The sequence below is a fragment of the Brienomyrus brachyistius genome, chromosome 3, assembly GCF_023856365.1.
Source record: "Brienomyrus brachyistius isolate T26 chromosome 3, BBRACH_0.4, whole genome shotgun sequence".
Lineage (NCBI taxonomy): Eukaryota > Metazoa > Chordata > Actinopteri > Osteoglossiformes > Mormyridae > Brienomyrus > Brienomyrus brachyistius.
The window spans coordinates 27546743-27567331 of NC_064535.1; the positions used below are offsets into that span (position 1 = coordinate 27546743).

Consider the following 20589-nt stretch of genomic DNA (forward strand, 5'->3'; position numbering starts at 1 on the left):
AAAAATATTAACTTACAAGTAGCCTATTTTTCATTAAGAATAACATGGGAATCATGGCTATAAATTTATAAACTATACGGAAATCATTTAAATCTAAGAAACATTTGAAGAAATTATTTTATTAAAAGTATGTTTTGGCATATAATTGCTATTGTGACAAATATGCATTTATACAAAAGACAGATACTAAGTACTAGGTTTGTTTATTAAAATATCACGCTGTCTTGACTTCTAAAGCTCAATGGAAACTTTTTTTTTTCGGAAGTTACCTTCAGTTTCATTCATAATCGCGCGAACTCACTGTAGTTTTAAGGAACTACACTGTTCAGAAATAAATAAATAAATAAATAAACAAACAGAAACACTCTAAATTTATAGTAAAAACGAAAAACATTGCAGGATACTGCAGGGAATGCTGCATGACGCCCTAAAACGAAGGGGAGGCGTGAGATACTGACGACCACAAGGAAGGGGAACGGGCTGCGTGTTCAAGTTACTATAAGCAAGAGCGAGTACAGGGAGGGTGTGAGAGGAAGGTGCAACAAGAAGGGCTGGAGGAAGCGTACGGATTGATTTGGGTTAGATCATAATCGACATGTCAGGTCGGATACGGCAAGGATTTTATCGTCAGGAGGTGAACAAAACTGAATGGGAAGTGCCGGAGAGGTACCGGGAGCTGCGGCAGGTCGGGACGGGGGCTTACGGCACTGTATGGTAAGTCCTACTCTGTCAGCGTCGCTGTATTGCTTTGTTTGTGGGCTGATCCGAGAATTCTCCAGTAATGATTTGTCAAACTGAAAATGCTAGAGAAACGAGAAAAATATAATTATCCAAAAAGAAAAGATTTTAAATAATCAGCATGCGCGATTTTACACAAATTGTTTTACATGGTGGTAAATTGGAAAACCAGTGTATTTGTGTAAGAAATCCCGGTAAGACAATTCCTGTATTAGTATTAATATAGTTGCTGGATCGTGTATTCTGAGATTCGCTTCGGATACGTTTCTTTTCAACCCCCTTAGTCCCGTGTCTCAGAAACCTCACCAATCTCCTTCATTCCCCGATCGCTGTGAAAAACATTTCTCCCCCCATTGTAAAGCACTTATAACAAAAAGTCCCCCGCCCCAGTTTTATTGTTCGAAATCGGCGTGCAGAAGTAGGCGCATTATCATTGATCGGATTCGATGGCGTAACGTGCAAGCGCTTAAAAACTCGTCAAACTTAAGATTGTGACAGTTTTCCGGGTTGACACTGCGAATGCTATTTTAATAGTAAGTGCAAAGGAAATCCCCGCCTGTTGTTTTGTGCTCAACCTGGGCGTCTGGAAACCGCAAGGCAGTCGCCGCTGATTTATTTTCAGCGCAACCTTACAGCCATAAAACGCACGTGTCGGTGCTTCCTGTAATGTCCCGTTTACGAGGTGACGGGGCTTGGAGGTGCACCTGTAGTCACCTTCTTGTTCTAAATTAAATATACCGGGACCCAGCTTAATGTCTCTCCTAAGCATTTTCAATGCCCCCCAAAACAAAAGTAAGAAAGCGGAAAGTATAAAGGCATTGCAGCCAGTGTTGTGAAACAGCACTTCCTGGATTGCATGCGGCCCATACTGAGGTAAGGCGGCACGTAGACATGGGTGGGCCTTTCTTCAAATCTACAGTTACCATTATCCACCCCCACCCCCCCTCACTCCCCCTGCCCCCTCACTCCTCCTGCCCCCGGCCTCTGACAACCACCCACTTCCTCCCCTCATATGAATGGCCCTGCACTGAGGTGTTTTCATATTCATTTTTAAGATAAAATGGCAATAATTCCATTGTAATGTCAGCAACAAAAACTTTTATTGTCATTAACTGCCAGAGGACAATATGGACTGGGGGGGGGGTTGATCACAAACACACCACAGTAGGTTAAACTCTGCATTTAGCACAACACGAAAATATGGCACACTTACATTCACTGACATAAGTACACATTACAAACATTATTTACAAGATTATTAACGGTGCGGCACAATACATGTTAGTCTGAGAGTACATTAGCCCCCACCTTGGCCCCATGACGTCGCGAATATTGTTAAATGAGGATATTAATTCAATGTACCAAACCATTAGGCAATGTTATTAACCTCATTATAATGCAATTATAATGGTGCAATTGTAATGGCGCCCAAAATATGGTCGGCATCTAGGTAAATTGTACTATAGCTGTCTATGTGTTGCGTCTTTGTCCTTTAAATGTACTGTTTTCCAGCTATTTTATCTTTAGTATAAAGACTGACCATTAAAGACTAATCAAAAAGGTTGTTCTGCCCCTAAAGCCCACCAGCAGTTCTGTGTCTCAGTTTCAATTTCTTACTACTTAATGAGTCTGTTTTCCCCAAGTCATGCTGAGGTTCGTGGCTGTTGACCGCATTCACCAAGGCTTTGGGCAGGTTGGTGACTGTTGACCACTCGACGGCCTTTGTCTCCTCAGCTCGGCGCTGGACCGCAGGACAGGGGTACAGGTGGCCATTAAGAAACTCCACAGGCCCTTCCAGTCAGAGCTCTTCGCCAAACGAGCGTACCGCGAACTGCGACTTCTGAAGCACATGAAGCACGACAACGTGAGCCCCCACGCAGCTCCACCCTTCCTTCAGTCTGTCCTCCGCCCTCAGTCATGTATCTAGGCAGCCATTTTGCCAAGCAGACACAGTGAAAGCTTCATCGTGGGGTTAGAAATTATACATTATAAAATTGCATTCTAACACGGTGCACTCACACCTAAATTAACAGGCCTCACTGGAAAAGTACCAGTTAACAAACTAATCTGCCATGTACGAGTATGTCAGTTCCAGCTGGATTCATTGCACTATCTATGCATAAATATCATAAATGTAACTAGTGACCGCCTATAAGCTTCTTCCCGTTCAGAATGGCTTCTTTAAATCAACTGGACATGCATATTTACCCATTTACTCAGCTTTGTACTTGAACTTTAGTTGTTCAGGGTAACATCTTCCTCAGGCCTTAGGGATTCTATAGTGATTTTGGTATTAATATTCTTAAAATTCACGTGTCAGGTATTAAACACTCACTGACCAGCGTGTAAACTCATACGTTGCACTTGTGTACTCTGTAGCACATATCGACTCAATGTCCCTGTAACCCTGACAATCTGAATAATATTCCTAACAATAACATTAATAATAATAAGTGTTATAATAATAATTTTACTAAGCGACACGCATACAAAACATGTTACATTAGTTTCGCAGCTCTGTGTGCAGTATTATAATAAAACAATAAAAATGATTGCAGCAATAAATCCAGCCGCCCTATTCGTCAGCTCTGGCCACTAATTATAAAAATGTAAAGTATCTGCAGTCTAAACAAAGGGGCTGTGTATTATAAATACGGTTCATGATTATTGTTGTGTCCCCTTTAAGATTAACATTTCCGTAACTCCTAACCTATCCCTCTTGCGCCCATGTGCCACGGCTAATTCTCTGAAGCTCACCTCCTCTTTGTCTCTCGTCTTCTCTTGGCTGGGAGCAGGTGATCGGATTGCTTGATGTCTTCACTCCTGAGATTTCCCTGGACAGACTCCAGGATTTGTGAGTATTGCTGTCTGTGTCTGCCCGTCCCACTGGCTCGCTCATTATCGTTCACCTGACGAGGCGTGATCCGGTTACATGTTTCACAAGTTTCACATGTTTCACACCTTGGTTCCCGGTAGCCACGTGTGTTTTATGTCATTTATATGCTAACATAGTGGAAATGCTAACATACCGCATATGCTAACATTATGGGAATCATAAACTACATAATGATTACTCATTGTCACTTAATGAATTTTTAACCGCATTATAACCAGTATTTTACTTAAACTGAACATATATTTATTGCGTTTATAACCAGTAAGACTGGTCTATGTGGCTCACATTTTCATTCCATTGTTACATGGAATCTCAGAGGTTCCTTGAATGATTGGCTCATTAGAGTGTAGATTTGAATGATGTGTGCCCGCCCCCCCCCCCCTCCCCGTGGCAGTTACCTGGTGATGCCCTTCATGGGTACGGATCTGGGCAAGCTGATGAAGCTAGAGAAACTCTCAGAGGAGAGGGTGCAATTCCTGGTCTACCAGATTCTCAAGGGACTTAAGGTCAGCCACATACTGGCACACTGTTACTGGGCCATTAACCAACATATACACCCTATCACAAGTGAACTTTAATGCTCGGGTCGCCCAGGGGTCTCCATCCAAAAGGGGCTTCAGCTAACCTGTTAAATTAAATTTTAACCCCAACCTTGATCTGAAGTACCCTAGATTTAATTTCCATGTCTTGCAGAGCAATTATATCAATAATGGGTCCTTGACCAAGGTTTCTAACCCCAGTAACTGATCCAGGGCCACCACATTAACAGCTGATCCCTATGCATGGCTCTCACCTGTATTAAGAGATTAAGATGGGATACGTTAACTAATGAATTCATATGTACTTGTACAAATGGCAAAGTGGTGTTATATAAAAAGTATCTGTCTCCTTACACAGTACATCCACTCAGCTGGGGTCATCCACAGGGTGAGTGACCTTTGACCTGGGGGGTGAGAACAGGGTTGGCACTTATTCCAGCTGTGTACGTGGGGGGTGCGTCTTTTCTCTGATCCAGTGTTTTTATGCACCGAAAGGACCTGAAGCCAGGAAACCTGGCTGTCAATCAAGACTGTGAGCTCAAGGTACGTCACCAATGAGCCCTGCAGCCAGGTCAATATTTTTCCATTGATTATGGTTTTTAATGTTTAATAATATTCTGTGTGTCTGGAGTTTGTGGGTTTTCTCTGGGTTCTTCTATTTCCATCCACAGTCCAAAGACGCAGTTAGGTGAATGGATGTATCTAAATTGCCCATAGTGTGTGTGTGTTCTGTGAGGGATTGGTTTTCCATCCAGGATGCCCCCAAACTGCGGCCTTTGCAGCCTATGATAGGCTGTACTGACTGAAGTGGCTGCAAAATGCGTGTCTGTATTATGTAGCTATATGCCATTGGGGCTCGTTAATTCATGTTAATATACATGGCTGTTACTTTGTATAATTTAGCCGTCTAGTTAAAGTATAGTAGCAAAGTGGTCCACTCTTGTAGATCCTGGACTTCGGGCTGGCTCGACAAGCTGACAGTGAGATGACGGGCTACGTGGTTACCCGCTGGTACCGAGCCCCAGAGGTCATCCTCAATTGGATGCACTACACCCAGACCGGTGAGTTGGAACAGATGAGTCATTTCAGGTTCCTATATTCTTCAGTAACTGTTTATCCACTATAGGGAGGTTGCAGAGAGTGTGGTTAAAAAAAAAAAAACACCAGGTGATGACTTTGACTGTTGTCACCTCCCACCCCAATTGACAACTTTTACTGTTGCTGTAATGTAGGTCCGGGGCCTAATGCAGTGATCTAGCGTCTGTCCTGCTAAGTATAAGGTGCTAGCTGGGGGCAAATCAAAAGTCATTCTACACCTATAGTAACTAAACACATGGTACATGTTGCCCCGTGGAGTACCGATGATGCTGGCCGACCACTAGCTAAGGTGCGACATTTCAGTCAAGCTGGTGATTTAGTGTCAGCCAATATTTCCCATTAGATAACCGTCACACACTGCCATTCGTCATACTGACAAATAGGCCCCCTCCTCAGTTCTAGGGCTACTTGAGCAATTTGGGATGAACCCTAAGAAACTTGGCATGATGTTCATGAGCACTACACTGTCAGAAAAAAAAGTACCAGTTTGTACCTTTGAGGGTACAATTACTTGTCACTGGGGCTGTCAATTGTACCCTAGCTGTAGGTAAGTGTACCCTTTAATTTAATTTAAGGTACAGAAATGGACTCTAAGGAACAATTTTGTATCATTGGGGGTACATGTTGTTGGTATCTTTGAGAACATAACCGTACCAGAGCTGTATGCTTTTTTTCTGACAGTGTAAGACTCTAAAGGATTATGCTGTTTGCACATCTAAACCCAGAATTCACTTACCTTCAGCCCTATTGCATGCTCACTGATTGTGTCCTTCATGTTAGCTGGGCTTTCCTTCACTGCCCTATCATATGGAAATTTAGCATGTTCATATTTAATATCGCACTGGGCTCGGTGGAACTATACACTCTTTTTTTTGGGTTTCAGTTTGTGATCCTGGTTCTGTGTGCGTGGAACTTGCTTGTTCTCCCCAAGTTTACTGATCCTAAGTTTGTTTTTGTATAAGTGTTTGGTTTGTGTTGGGTTGGCATCTCGCCCTGGGTGTTACTTACCCTGGTCCTTTGTGCTGAGCTTTATCTGTGCAGCTTCTCTGTGCTAAACGAGCAGTTATGGGAAATGGATGGATGTTTATCAAAATGTGGAGGAGTTTGAAACTGTGTGGCATTGATATTTGTGCAGTATAAACTGAAACATCCCTCTATCCTCAGTGGACATCTGGTCGGTGGGCTGCATCATGGCGGAGATGCTGCTTGGAAAACCTCTATTCAAAGGTCACGACCGTATCCTGCTGTCACCTGACCAGTAACGTGTGTGATGCTGGGGCGCCTGTGTAGGCCTGCAGTCACCTGACCAGTAACGTGTGTGATGCTGGGGCACATGTGTAGGCCTGCAGTCACCTGACCAGTAATGTGTGTGATGCTGAGGGGCCTGTGTAGGCCTGCTGTCACCTGACCAGTAATGTGTGTGATGCTGGGGCGCCTGTGTAGGCCTGCTGTCACCTGACCAGTAACATGTGTGATGCTGGGGCGCCTGTGTAGGCCTACAGTCACCTGACCAGTAACATGTGTGATGCTGAGACGCCTGTGTAGGCCTACAGTCACCTGACCAGTAACATGTGTGATGCTGAGGCGCCTGCGTAGGCCTGCTGTCACCTGACCAGTGACATGTGTGATGCTGAGGCGCCTGTGTAGGCCTGCTGTCACCTGACCAGTAATGTGTGTGATGCTGGGGTGCTTGTGTAGGCCTGCTGTCACCTGACCAGTAACGTGTGTGATGCTGAGGCGCCTGTGTAGGCCTGCTGTCACCTGACCAGTAACGTGTGTGATGCTGAGGCGCCTGTGTAGGCCTGCTGTCACCTGACCAGTAACATGTGTGATGCTGAGACGCCTGTGTAGGGCTGCTGTCACCTGACCAATAATGTGTGTGATGCTGAGGCACCTGTGTAGGCCTGCTGTGTGGTAGAAATATCGCTGAGGTCAATTTGTTTAACAAATCTGACAAAACTTTATTACAGCAAAGCTTTGGGGGAACAGACACTCAGCAGTCTTTCATGCATCTCGTGATCTCCTCCCCAAACAAGTGCATGCCTCTTTTATAACAAACAATCGCAACAGTTTACAGATAGTTCAGGGAGGGGTCAGATATCTGTAGACACCAGTCACTTCTGTTAAACTGGACCCATTATCAGGTAAAGGCAGGGCTGAATTTTTCATGATCACTCTTGTGATTACATCACCCTGTTCAAAACAAGTTAATCTGAATTCCCCTTACGTTCCTTAGTTCTCTTTTCACATAATCTTGACCCCTAAATACACACATTTCTTATAAATGTTTTCTGCAGCAGACTTACTTCTCGGATCAGGTTTGTACCTTGACCTTTAATGCAAAACAAGCTACCATATCAACATACATTAGTTCCTCTTACCTATAATAATGAAAACCTATTACTTAAGCAAGCTTGCATTATATGTTTAGTATATGAAATGTTTCAAGGCAGAAGTTAATCATTACAATCATCATATTTGAATCAGCAGTGTTATCATAAGTTTTATTAATGATTGCTGATTGAATTTATATTGGATTTGCATAATCATGGATTTTTCTACGTCAGCTGTCACCTGACCAGTAACTTGTGTGATGCTAAGGTGCTTGTGTAGGCCTGCTGTCACGTGACCAGTAACGTGTGTGACACTGAGGTGCTTGTGTAGGCCTGCTGTCACGTGACCAGTAACGTGTGTGACACTGAGGTGCTTGTGTAGGCCTGTTGTCACGTGACCAGTAACGTGTGTGACACTGAGGTGCTTGTGTAGGCCTGCTGTCACGTGACCAGTAACGTGTGTGACACTGAGGTGCTTGTGTAGGCCTGCTGTCACCTGACCAGTAACATGTGACACTGAGGTGCTTGTGTAGGCCTGCTGTCGCTCCCATCCCTCTCACACACACATCCATCACCTACTCACCTGCCTTCTGTACCAGTTAACATGCTATAGTAAATATGAAATCCTGTAGAGTTCACTATTTAGAAAAGCTAGAGGGTTATTGCAATAACTACCAAAAACTGGACTTTTCACACCTCAGTTAACAGTGTTATAAACTCACCAAGACATACGATGTGTTCTATATTGGATAACCTTTGACCCTTGACCTGTGGAGAGCAGACTTGGATCAGCTGACAGAAATCATGAAGGTCACAGGCACCCCAACTCAGGAATTTATCATGAAACTGCAGAGTCAAGATGTAAGTCACGAACACGAATTAATAGCTTGTCTCTGTGCTTCGTCCCTGGTGCTTACAAGGGTGTGTATCATCAGCACAAAAAGGCATTACAAAATACTGTTCCTTTCAGTTAGATGAATAATATACCCGTTTTAAGGTGACTCCATGTATGATTTTATGTAGCATGGTAAAGGGAATCGGCTGTTTGGAAGAATTGACTGTAACTGAGCATATTTCCATTACATTTGTGAGTTAACAGTATAAACAAATTTTAAATCCCTATAGTCTGTACTGTTGCTTTGAAGGGGCCCTGGGAGTAGTTAATGGTGAAGTGAGAACATTATGTCAACTGCTGTAGCTATAAGACTTTGACCCGCTTATCTCTGTGGGAATGTTATGCCGGCTGTAATGTTCACTCCCAAACAAAGTGAGGTTTCTTAAGACCGCATTCCCCTTGAGCAGTTTGGTCACATTTTCTTCTGGTAAATGTACAGCTGTGGAAAAAATTAAGAGATCACGGCAAAGGTCATCTCTGGCATTAGAAAGTCACCCTTTACCTGGCTGGTTTCTGGCCGATCCCAATGTCTCCTGCTTCACCTTATTCTTGTGTAATGCTGTCTTAGAAATATTGGACCGGGAAACGATCTGCTGCTCAGCGTAGCCTTCTGCTAGCAGAACCAGGATTAAACCAGGATTTTAAAATGATGATTTGCTTAAAAATATAGAGTGGTCTCTTAATGTAATCCATGACTGTGTGTGTGTGTGTGTGTGTGTGTGTGTGTGTGTGTGTGTGTGTGTGTGTGTGTGTGTGTGTGTGTGTGTGTGTGTGTGTGTGTGTGTGTGTGAGTGGTCCAGGTATACCTTATCTTGTGGGGACCAAATGTCCTTAGAATGTGATTAAAACCCATTTTCTGGTCCCCATATGGGAAAACTCTATTTTATAAAAATCCATGACTGCAATGAGAAAACTAAAAATGGAATAACTCTGTTATGTTTGGTTACTTAGGGGTTAAGGTTGCCATAGTTAACATTAGCATTTTTCCCATAGAAATGAATGAATGGTCCCCACAAAGAGATGTTTACACGACTGTGTCATGTGTGTGTATATATAGGCATCAATCCATTATCGTAACCGCTGAATCCTAACTGGGGTCGCGGCGGGCGCAGAGCCTATCCCGGGAACCAGCCCTGGGCGGCCGCTAACGCACAGCAAGGTGCACACACTCACCGGGCCAATTTACACACGTGGGTGGAAACTGGAGACCCTGGCAAAAACCCATGTGAACCCGGGGAGAGCGTGTGGACTCCACACAGAAAGGACCTGGGATCGAACCCAGGACCCTTTTTCTGTGAGGCAGTAACACTAACCACTGCACCCTGTGTGTGTGTGTGTGTGTGTGTGTGTGTGTGTGTGTGTGTGTGTGTGTGTGTGTGTGTGTGTGTGTGCACATACACACAAACAGAGATGTCGTTTGTAGTAACATTAATTTCAGTAATGCATTTGGCATATGTAATTCAGCTAATAATGGAATTATGTACATTTCAGTCACAATCCTCCCATATTGTGTGAGTTCACATTTATCGCATGGTTATGAGTGTTCATAATGTATGGGAAAACCTGTGTGTGAAACCACACTGTACCTTAATTGTGTGAGTTTGTCTTGTATCAGGCCAAAAATTACATCAAGAGGCTGCCAAAAGTTCAGAAGAAAGATCTGAAGGATGTCTTTGCCAACATCAATCCAGATGGTAACGAAACCAGTCTGTCAAGCAATTTGTCTTCCATGTATTTGTATGATGTCGTTTTTATTCCATCCCAAAAGCACAGAAATCACACATAAAATAAACAGCCCTTCAGGATATACCAGATATAACGGCAGGTTTTCTAATTAAAAGGAATTTAGCCCCCTAAGATTTATAGGGGTCTATTGTGATCGGTGTTTATGGGGATATGAGAAATTAAGGGCCAGATTTACTAAGCAGGGAAAATTAGTGTGAGGGTACAATCTAAAAAAATGCCAACAGACGTGGCCAGTGCTGCAGGTGACCTACTATGAATACGCAGATTTACGAATACAGACTCAGTCGGTTCATTTAAATAATGACGCACCCAATCTACCAAGGGCAGCACAAGTTAGCGTAGGGTCACAAAATAACGCACCTGGTGAGGGTGCCGGAAATCTAACGTCACTAACGACAAAGACGCAGCCTTTTGCAATCTGACAAACATATAAGCATAGGTAGGCCTAGTGGTTTTAATGTTCCGTGCAGTATGAATTTTTCATATAGTGCCATACCGTAGCTGAAATAACTGCTGTAATGTTTCAATAGGCAGCAAATGATATAATATTGTTGACTACTGGAAGGTACTAGAAGCGCTATGGATAGCTGTGCAGAGTGTATTGAGAGGGGACCCTGGTAACTGTGCGAATCCTTTTTTTTTTTTTTACTATCAGTTAGAACTTTATAACGTAAGAATTCTCCAACTGTTCAGCATTGTAGAATGTATAGCTACTGCTTCAGTCTGTGCCTGAAAATTTGGATTATGTGTAGTAGAATTAGGTCTGCGAATAAAAAATATGTAAATATATATGTAAAATATTAGTAATACTAATGGAGCGAATGTATATGATTATAATCAATAAAGTGTAGCTATCTAGCTAAATATAATATATTAATAATCTAATAAAACAAAAAATCTCGTGGTATACCATGAAACCGCCAGAATCCTAAAAAATACAAATTTTTGGTCATTCTGCCCAGCACCACGCGTAGGTTTACACTCCTGTACACTCAGCAGCGCCTCCACCTGGCAGCAACTGTCACGGCCGTGTCAAAAGCAGAAAGAGACATTTTTTCAGTGTTAAATAATGCAGCAATCTGCCGTAAATAGTTTACCGCAAACCTTAGTTAATCGCGTTGCATGATACGTTTAAAAACTGTCCTCCCTAAAATTTTAGACTTTGAAAGCAAACTCCTACAAATGCATATGCAGTACAGCCAGTCGCAAAATTAACTTTGTCAGTGCCTTTCCACTACTACTTTTTCACTGCGTGTTTTCAACACCAATATTTTTACACCGAAAGAGGGTTTGCGCTGGAGCAAACTTAGTAAATCTGGCCCGAACCTTCAGGAAATGAGCAATGAAAATTGCACCACTAGAGGGCAGATGTTTCTCTATAAGGAGAATCTAAGGGGAACAGGTGAGAGAACAGCTATAGTAATAATTTCTTGTCCCCTTGTACAAGTAAAATATTGATGCACATTAAGTTGCAAATAGATTAATTTTGAGTGATGTTGAGTTTAACAAGTACTCACTTGTCTGTCAAATGAAAACCACTCACAAAATAAACGTAGGCACTTGTGTATGCATGTCTATGCAGCAACTTTAAAAAGATGCAGAAAATCACCAGAATAAGTGAACAGGCATAAAGGCGAACAGTGTTAGGCTTTGTAAAGAGAGCCGCAGGAAACATGCACGCCCTCCCCATGGTGGGATTCAGCAGTCCCAGAACCTTATTTTTTTGCCACTAGAATTGCTTAAAAGGTGAACTGGATTGTGCTTTTTTCGCAGTGTCACCCAGGTGGGGAGTGAGACCCCTCTCTGTTTGCCTCCCTCTCACCCATGTGTGTCAGAGTTTCTGTCATAGATGTCAGACCTACACTCCCGAATTGGTTAATGCTCTTTTCAGCTCATGGATGATGCTCTAGCTGCCTCAACACAGAATGATAGCTAATTTCATTTAAATAAATGAATTTCAATTTGGAAGAAAAAGATGCCTCAAAATAGACATTGAATATACCTTCTCCCCTATCCCTCTGTTTGCTTCTGACCTATGCCCTTCTTTCTCCTCTACCATCTCTCTCTTTCCAATTTGGCCCCTCCCCTATTCACCTTTTTATCACCCTGCCCCACTTTCACTTCATGCTTCCCTGCCCTCTCTTCACACTGGTCCCGCCCTCTGTCATACTGCCCCGCCCTCTCTTCACACTGGTCCCGCCCTCTGTCATAATGCCCCGCCCTCTCTTTGCACTGGGGCCACCCTCTCTTCACACTGGTCCCGCCCTCTGTCATACTTCCCTGCTCTCTCTTCAAACTGGTCCCGCCCTCTGTCATACTTCCCTGCTCTCTCTTCAAACTGGTCCCGCCCTGTCATACTTCCCCGCCCTCTCTTCACACTGGTCCCGCCCTCTGTCATACTTCCCTGCTCTCTCTTCAAACTGGTCCCGCCCTGTCATACTTCCCCGCCCTCTCTTCACACTGGTCCCGCCCTCTGTCATACTGCCCCACCCTCTCTTCACACTGGTCCCGCCCTCTGTCATACTTCCCCGCTCTCTCTTCAAACTGGTCCCGCCCTGTCATACTTCCCCGCCCTCTCTTCAAACTGGTCCCGCCCTCTGTCATACTGCCCCGCCCTCTCTTCACACTGGCCCCACCCTCTGTCATACTGCCCCGCCCTCTCTACACTCTGGTCCCGCCCTCTATCATACTGCCCCGCCCTCTCTTCGCACTGGCCCCACCCTCTGTTCATACTGGTCCCGCTCACTCTTCTCTCCCCCAGCTGTGACCCTTCTGGAGCGCATGCTGGTGCTGGACCCCGAAAAGAGAGTGAGTGCGGCGGAGGCTCTCACGATGCCGTTCTTTGCCGAGTTCCGGGAGCCTGAAGAAGAGACCGAGGCCCAGCCCTATGACCACTCGCAGGACAATGCTGAGCTGACACTGGAGCAGTGGAAACGTAAGGCACAGGCTGCCACGCTGTATGGGTTTGTCTCTGCAGTGCCTCTTCTCTGTGTCAGTCCCCATAAACATGCCCCTTCCCCTCTCCCCGCAGGACACACGTTCACTGAAATCCTGTCGTTTCAACCTGCAGTCTCAGAGTCCAAAGAGACGTCTTTATGAGTCGAGTTAATCTTCATGTCGCCCTCCTGAGTCTGAACCTGTACATTCCTTTGTTTTAAAAGTGTATATTCCTTTATGACACAGTATGTTCTCTTGTGCACATTCAGTTCACTGCACTTCTCTGTGCACTGGCACCTGTGTTCTGCTGGAGACGTGTATGTGTGTGTGTGTGTGTTTAATGTGTCACCTTAGAAAAGTGCACGTTCTACTTCTTTAACATCTAGGTGTGTCACTGTAGGTTTTTGTTTGTAAAGGGTGAGCCTGAAGCATTTTCTGAGCGTGTGTGTGTGTTTGTGTGTGTGTGTGCCAGGCTGATCAGTGCGTGCCGGTGTGTGGGTCCTGTTTATCTGTGTGCTGGTGTGTGAATAGGTGTCCATACCAGTATGTTACTCCAGCATCTCCTAGTATCACAGGGAATCTTAACACCTTCATCCCTGTATATACAGTTTACACAGGCCTCCTATAAGCCTATGTACCTCCTCCGTAATTGTTACCTTCACAAGGTGACGGAGCGTTTGAGGCCGCACTGCCTCCTGGGAGGTGGTAGGACTGGTTTCCTGTCACCTCAGCAGGGTGTGACAGCAGTATGCAGAGATTAAGGCATAGCTTGGAAAGTGTGATTGAACTCCGAAGGCTGCAAAATTGGAAACGTGATATGAAACATGGTGATAATCGCTTTGCAAATTTGCAGAACTGTAGCCATATTTAAATTGTGTTAATCGATTGAAAACTAATTTTTAAAAAATCAGCATTAATATTAGTTATGTAGGTTGATTTTTTTTTTTGGAATTTTATGTACATTGGATTGGATTAACAAAAACTGGGGTAACAATATTTTTGAATATTTAAGAATATTGTTGGAGGCCAACTCATTTTGAGGTGTGGGGGGGGGGGAATGGTGTTCCCTGACCTGAGATTTACTTGAAACGCTTTTCATGAGTGTTGTGTTTGTGGGTGTATGTGTGTTTGTGTCATGCTTGTCCACCTGCTGAGACATGCTTGTCCACCTCACTGGACACGCAGGGACAGCTTTACTCTAATTCTCCTCATTGTGTCGGGGCCTGATAACAGCCAGTGTCACCCAGCCTCACGCTTTCAGTTGCTCTGTAGTACTGCTGACTGTTCTTATGATGACATGGACAAACCAAATGTTTTGATAAAAAAAAAAATTCTTATTAAAAACGAAGTGGTCTTGGGTGTTTTCTTCATATTTGTTGATGTAACCTTTACATGTAATTTCTGGTTCTTGGCTTTTCCTGACAGGTTGAGATGATTGGAATCTAGTAAGATGTGGTAAAGCAGAAGTGTTGGGTGCTCCCTTGCACAGTAACTGTGGGATTTGCTGTTCAGCTGTCTCTGACGTCCTTCACTCAGTGTGACCAACCTCAGGTGTAGCAGCCTTGCACAGATTAAGCGCTGTACTGTAGGTACTATAGTCTAAAACAATATTTCCTTATTTATAAAAAGCAAGTTGTGTTTACTTTAAACATGACTAATTTATCCAGACTGTCTGTACAGTGCAAGGCCATACTCAGTCTATACAACCTGTTAGGCTCCTGGTCCATTTGTCCCCACAGTAGCTAAAGACACAGGGTGTTTCTCAATACCCAAAGATCGTACTTGCTAACTTGCCTTCCAGGAATGGACTTGAGGCACAATGAATCATGGGATTGGTCTTGTCTGATGAGGATGCAACCGAAGTATCCTTGATATTTATGGGCAGGGCAAGAACGACATCTAGATATTTTTACCATCCTCTGCACTTGCATTCTTAGCATTGAAACTGGTCTTCGGCGATGGAAGATGATGTAAAATGGGTACATGAGAACACAAGTATGGTCAAGTAGGCATACTGAGAAACACCCATGGTGGAGGCAGTTACTCAACCGGAGTGACAATAAACCACGAGGAACACTTCAGTGATTCTGACTTGGATTATGTCACTTTTCTTTTGGATTATGTCACAGTCTTTATACGTTTATACAAGTTAATTCAAGGTCTAATACAATCATATTATTCAATAGCAGCAAGTCTACAATGAGGGACCATTAAAAAAAATTCTGAAACAGAAAAAAACAAGCCATTTGTGTAATGTTCTGACTCAAGGAGATAAAATAATATCAGATGCAAAGTGTCATGATTCTTACAGAACGCTGCAAGTATTACAGATATACTGACCATAACACCTGGTGAAACTGACCATAACAACACCTGGTGAAACTGACCACCTGATCAAACACAAGCACTGACCTTGTGCTTTTGGAAACATGCTGACCTTGATTATATCTAGGTAGTGGCAGGCGAAGGCAGGTCGTGTGAGTATAAAAACACCCCAGAAGTTGTGGTTTTCATGCATTTTACGCACTTCTGAAAACAATGAAGAGGCTCCTCCTTCTCCTTGTTCTTGTCTGTCCTTTGGTAAAAGGATTAGGTAAATACCCATTTTACTGTGATTCCACAAATGTATATCAGAGATATGATTAAATCCTTGGTGTCATTTACTAAATGGGTAGATTTTATTTATCTTGTTTTTCTTGCAGAGTTTCTAATTGCAATTGTGTTCTTATTGCAGAACCCCGCTGGGAAAATAGTTATGATAATCCTCTGAATTTCAACTGCCCGTACAAACAATCCATTTCTAGTATACATAGGTAAGAGGTGCACTAGCTGCTGTCGGTTTGTAAAATAATAGCCTGTGGGTTGTGAGAGGAGATGTAGCCCAAGGAAAATCACACAGCCACAGAGAGGTCCTTCATACCTCTGAGTTCATGATATATACGAGTACTTGCCATACAGTTGTGATCTCCGTTGTTTAATTCAATTGTCTTGTCCAATGAAGCAAATGCCAGTTTCAACATCTTTTTTTTTTAGCAAGCATGACAATGGCCGTGAGGACCGTTTATGGGAGTTTCAGTGCAAGGACACCTTTACCTCAAACCCAGAGTGCTTCTGGACAAGCTATGTCAATAATTTTGATGAGGAGTTCACCTTTGTGTGTCCCAACAAGTACGTCATGACGGGGATGGCCAGCTATCATGACAATAAACATGAAGACAGAAGGTATCATTATTATTATTACTAGCAGTAATACTACCAGACATGTGAGGCACTGGTTATTGCTAAAAGATCCAATCTGTTGTACTCTTAGAGTGTTATTTTCATCAGCTTGCATATTGTGGGCTGTACAGAAAAACTGCAAGAGTATGCATTTCACAGTGTTTTGAGTAATCTCTGTTCCTCAAAGCTTTTTCAAATGTTAGCATGCATATAACAAACAACTCACAATATGGATTGTTTCGCAAATAATTTCTGTGTTGTTCTGGTCTCTATTGGGCAAGCCTAAAGTTTCAGGTAGTTTCAATTTTCATATCAATGACTCACTTTGATGTATCCAACCACTCTGTTGTTTTTCATATTGAGGTATATTTGAGTTTTCATTTCATATTTGTCTTGCAATGTCCCTTACTTACAGATGGCAGTTTCAGTGCTGCCAAATTTATAACTACTGCAACAATAACTGTCAGTGGACGCCTTATGTGAACAATTACGATGAGGAATTCACTTGGCTTGTTCCAAGTATGAATTACCTTGTTGGAGCTGAAAGTGTCCACCACAATAAACATGAGTACGTATTAAATCTTATACCTAGAAATGGGTTTTACATTTTTAAATTGTTCAAAGTCATCCATAATCTGTTAGTTTGTTCAACATGAAAGTTCTGACAAATATAACCTGCTACTTTGATTAAATTCATTTTTACTTACTTATAAATAAGTCGTAAATTCTGTTACCACTTTGCTCATTAAATAAAACTCTTCTTTGTATTTCCAGAGATCGTCGCTGGAAGTTCTACTACTGCACACGGAGCAGTTGCTGATTCACCAAATGTCTGATAATCATCCACGTTTCTGAACATCATGAATAAACACGGAATGCAAAATGCAAAATTCTTAGCCTTATTTCAATTTGCTCAGAGTAACCAGACATTCAAACCAAACAAAGAAATCTCAGGTGATCCCCTTGGCCACAGTCCGTTGCTGTGTCCATTGGTTCTGCTTCTGGCCACCAACTTACTGGAGGGTCACCACATCAGCACTGACCATGGGCATGTCGATTCCCCCCCGAGTCGGCACAGCAGGTCCAGCCCTATGATGTGATGGACCCAGATGTCTGTAAGCTATTCCCCCTGCTCTGTGAAGCAGCCTCCTCCCCTTCATCAGTGCACAGAACAATAAGGAACACAGGTCACACCTGGGTAGTCTCCATCCCTGGAGGGGTCGGCTGGTTAATACCTCGGAGGATGCTCTGGCAGATGAGCATGACGGTGAAGTCTTTGTCCATCCAGACCTGGCAATGGGTGCACTCCTCCCCCCATGGTAGACACAGGGGTGGGGACTCGTAGGTGGGCATTACTGAGCCGTGGTGTTTCCATATGAGGCCATTTTATGGAACTGATCTGGGACCTGTTGCAGGCAGTGTAGTGCACTACCTCCATTCGATCCTCCCCACCCTGGGAAGGCACAAAGTTTGGTTCCCAGGAATCTCCTTTGGTTTACCACTGTTGCCTCCCAGTCCTGCTCTGAAGTCTGGAGCTATTGAAGTTGTTGGATTAGATAATCATTTTAATCGATGACCTGACATCCTACTTCTCACACCAATGTAGTAAGTGTGTGGATCACTTTAGTAAAAGAGGCAATTGCTCTTTTTAAAGGCAAAATCAGGGACCATCCAAAATCTCATACGTATGCGATGTGAGCAGGACATTGAAATCCTAAGTATGAATGAGACTGTAGAAATATGGTACATTCTGTGAAATTCCACTATGTGAAACCTCAGGGGTCTGGATGCCTCATAATCTTCAAGTAAATCAGAAATGTATTTGCACCTGAGACCATTTACTCCAGGGGTGTCCAGTCTTATCCGCAAAGGGCAGGTGTGTATGTAGGTTTTTGGAATAACCTTTAGGTCAGCTGTTCAAACCCAGGTGTGAGGACTCTTCAGCCAATCAGTCCTCTAATTAGTAATCCAATAAGGGAGTTGCAACGAAAACCAGCATACACACCGGCCCTTTGTGGATAAGATTCCACACCTCTGATTTACTTTATACAAAAGTAATAGTTTAAAATCAATCCCATAATGCACGGGGAGCCAGTGCAGTGATTTAAGGACCGGTGTAATATGCTCTATTTTCTTGGTGTTAGTGAGGACAGCATTCTGGATAAGCTGGAGCTGTCGGATTGAATTTTTTGCCAAGACCTGTGAATACAGAATAGTCTAGCCTGCTAAAAATAAATGCATGAACAATCTTCAATCTTTCTTTTTTGAGACTAAAAACAATTATTACAGTTTTAATTATTTTATTATTTTTCTGTGTTCTGGCACATCCATTTATTGATTTGTTCAATGAACGTATTCAGTGAATCTAAGGGACTATAGTTATGTGGTGACACTGTAATGTACAGTTTTGTGTCTTCTGCATAATTATGGTAAGATATCTTATAATATTCATTCTCTGAGGTGGAGCATGTAGACGTTGAATAGAAGAGGTCCAAGAATGGACCCTTGAGGAACTCCACATGTGATTTTTTTCTTCACTGAAATTCATAATTACCTATTGACATAAAGAAGTCCCTGTCTTGCAATTACTGTATTCAAACCAATTTAACATGGTGTCGAAATCTCCCACTCACTTTTCTAGTCTGTCTAGCAGTACCTTATGGTCAAATCTCCAGCACTACAAGTGTGACAAAGCGACATTGGAAAATCAGGGACATCAAGGACAGCAGTGGTACATCAGAGACCACGAGGACTGTAAGATGCTCGTCGCTGTAACGAAGTTAGCCTCAACTGCACCTGCAGGGCTTTGTGGTGGACTTAGGGGACAGCTGACCCCTTATGTGGAGGCATTGTGATGCTACGGGGTTGATCAGGACATCTGCATCACAACTTTGCCTCTTTGTGGATTCAATATATGTGTCAGCATAAGAAATTATATAGGAATTTTTTGAAAGCCAAAGATGACATCTGAAGGCTAGCAGACAGCACACAAAAAGTAGTTAATGACTCATAAATGCATACAATATAAGTACAGTGCATGTTTACAGCAGTCTCTCACATGTCTCGCAGTGATATTTGTATCTCACTGGGAATGCGGATGTAATCGACACTACCCTTACTTGGCGGGAAACTTGAGGAAGTGAGTGGTGAGGGCCAGCGGATCACTTCCCAGAGTTACTCATCGGGCCTACAAATTAGTGCTTCACGTGGGGGTCAGGGCGTTGGGGTGTTCTTGCCTGCTAAGGTGGGGGTGTAGACTGTAATATAATGGTAGATACTGGTGTGTAAGTGTCGGTAGTAGCCAAAGAATTCTGGCTGCAGGCCACTAGTAGTGTGTCTGAGCTTTTATCCTATACAGGGACAGTGCCTGTTGCTAATAGGGGACCAATGAGAATTATGGGGAAGTGGGCAACTGCATGTAATATGAATTCACTGGCCTTGCAGATTAAATTTTTAGTGGCAGACATTCTTTTGCATGATGTTTTACTTGGCACCAACTTGACACTGAAAGAGTTTTTGCTTAGAACAGAGCATAAGTCCCTCAGGAGGCTACATAACTTTCATGGTGTGGAGGGGCACCTTGCATGGTGGCTGGGACAGCTAGCAGTATTGCAGTACAAGATTTTCCATAGACCAGGCAAAGCTCATGCTAATGTTTATGCATTATCAAGGCTGCCGGTGTAAGTGGGAGACCAAGTAGGGGGTCTGTTACCTCAGATCTGTGCATTGGACCAAAGTGTAGCGGGAGTGTCTGCTGAGCAGGTTGAGACACCACAAGATTCTCTGGTGGAGGATGGCATATTGACTAAGGCCCAGCATTCTGACCCGGATGTGAAAATGTTAATTATGTTGAGAAGACAAGCTGGAGAGCGACGGAAATTGTTGAACACTTACTCTTCTTTTAACAAGTTTGGGTTGGTTTGGGATCAGTTACAGGTGCTGGGGCAGAGGTTTGTGCATGTGTTGCCTTCAAGACAGGGGTTACCTGCAAAGACTGAAATAGTTTTGCCTACATACCTGGTGCTGGCAGTATTTACATAATAAAACCACCATTTGGGGGGGTTCATAAACTGCAGGGAAAAGTTAGGGACCTTTTATTGGCCGGGTGGTTTACAAAGGTGCAAAAATGATGCCAGGAATGCGTTTTGTGTGGGTCTCATAAACAAGCTGGGATGACACTGAGGGCAC

At 43.3% G+C, this 20589-nt stretch overlaps 2 protein-coding genes and 2 long non-coding RNA genes across 4 annotated transcripts; 3 read left to right on the forward strand and 1 right to left on the reverse strand.

The window, feature by feature from the left end:
- The first annotated feature begins 186 nt into the window (after positions 1 to 186).
- On the forward strand, positions 187 to 14541 carry mapk12a (mitogen-activated protein kinase 12a). Its single transcript, XM_049007774.1, has 12 exons — positions 187 to 714; positions 2473 to 2602; positions 3534 to 3592; positions 4029 to 4140; positions 4532 to 4561; positions 4669 to 4716; positions 5120 to 5234; positions 6436 to 6507; positions 8386 to 8465; positions 10115 to 10193; positions 13007 to 13180; positions 13277 to 14541. The coding sequence occupies exons 1-12, from the start codon at positions 596 to 598 to the stop codon at positions 13342 to 13344; spliced, it is 1086 nt and encodes a 361-aa protein (XP_048863731.1). The 5' UTR covers positions 187 to 595; the 3' UTR covers positions 13345 to 14541.
- On the reverse strand, positions 1820 to 3786 carry LOC125738623 (uncharacterized). Its single transcript, XR_007396876.1, has 2 exons — positions 3496 to 3786; positions 1820 to 2661 (listed from the first exon to the last, which is right to left on the reverse strand). It is a non-coding gene; the product is annotated as an uncharacterized LOC125738623 (long non-coding RNA).
- LOC125738621 (uncharacterized) lies at positions 6873 to 8377 on the forward strand. Its single transcript, XR_007396874.1, has 3 exons — positions 6873 to 6957; positions 7060 to 8076; positions 8126 to 8377. It is a non-coding gene; the product is annotated as an uncharacterized LOC125738621 (long non-coding RNA).
- Positions 14542 to 14581: 40 nt separating the features above from the next.
- On the forward strand, positions 14582 to 17291 carry LOC125738620 (hemagglutinin/amebocyte aggregation factor-like). Its single transcript, XM_049007778.1, has 5 exons — positions 14582 to 15775; positions 15917 to 15995; positions 16216 to 16404; positions 16817 to 16969; positions 17176 to 17291. Exons 1-5 carry the CDS (start codon positions 15721 to 15723, stop codon positions 17219 to 17221), a joined length of 522 nt encoding a protein of 173 aa, XP_048863735.1. The 5' UTR covers positions 14582 to 15720; the 3' UTR covers positions 17222 to 17291.
- Positions 17292 to 20589: the final 3298 nt, after the last annotated feature.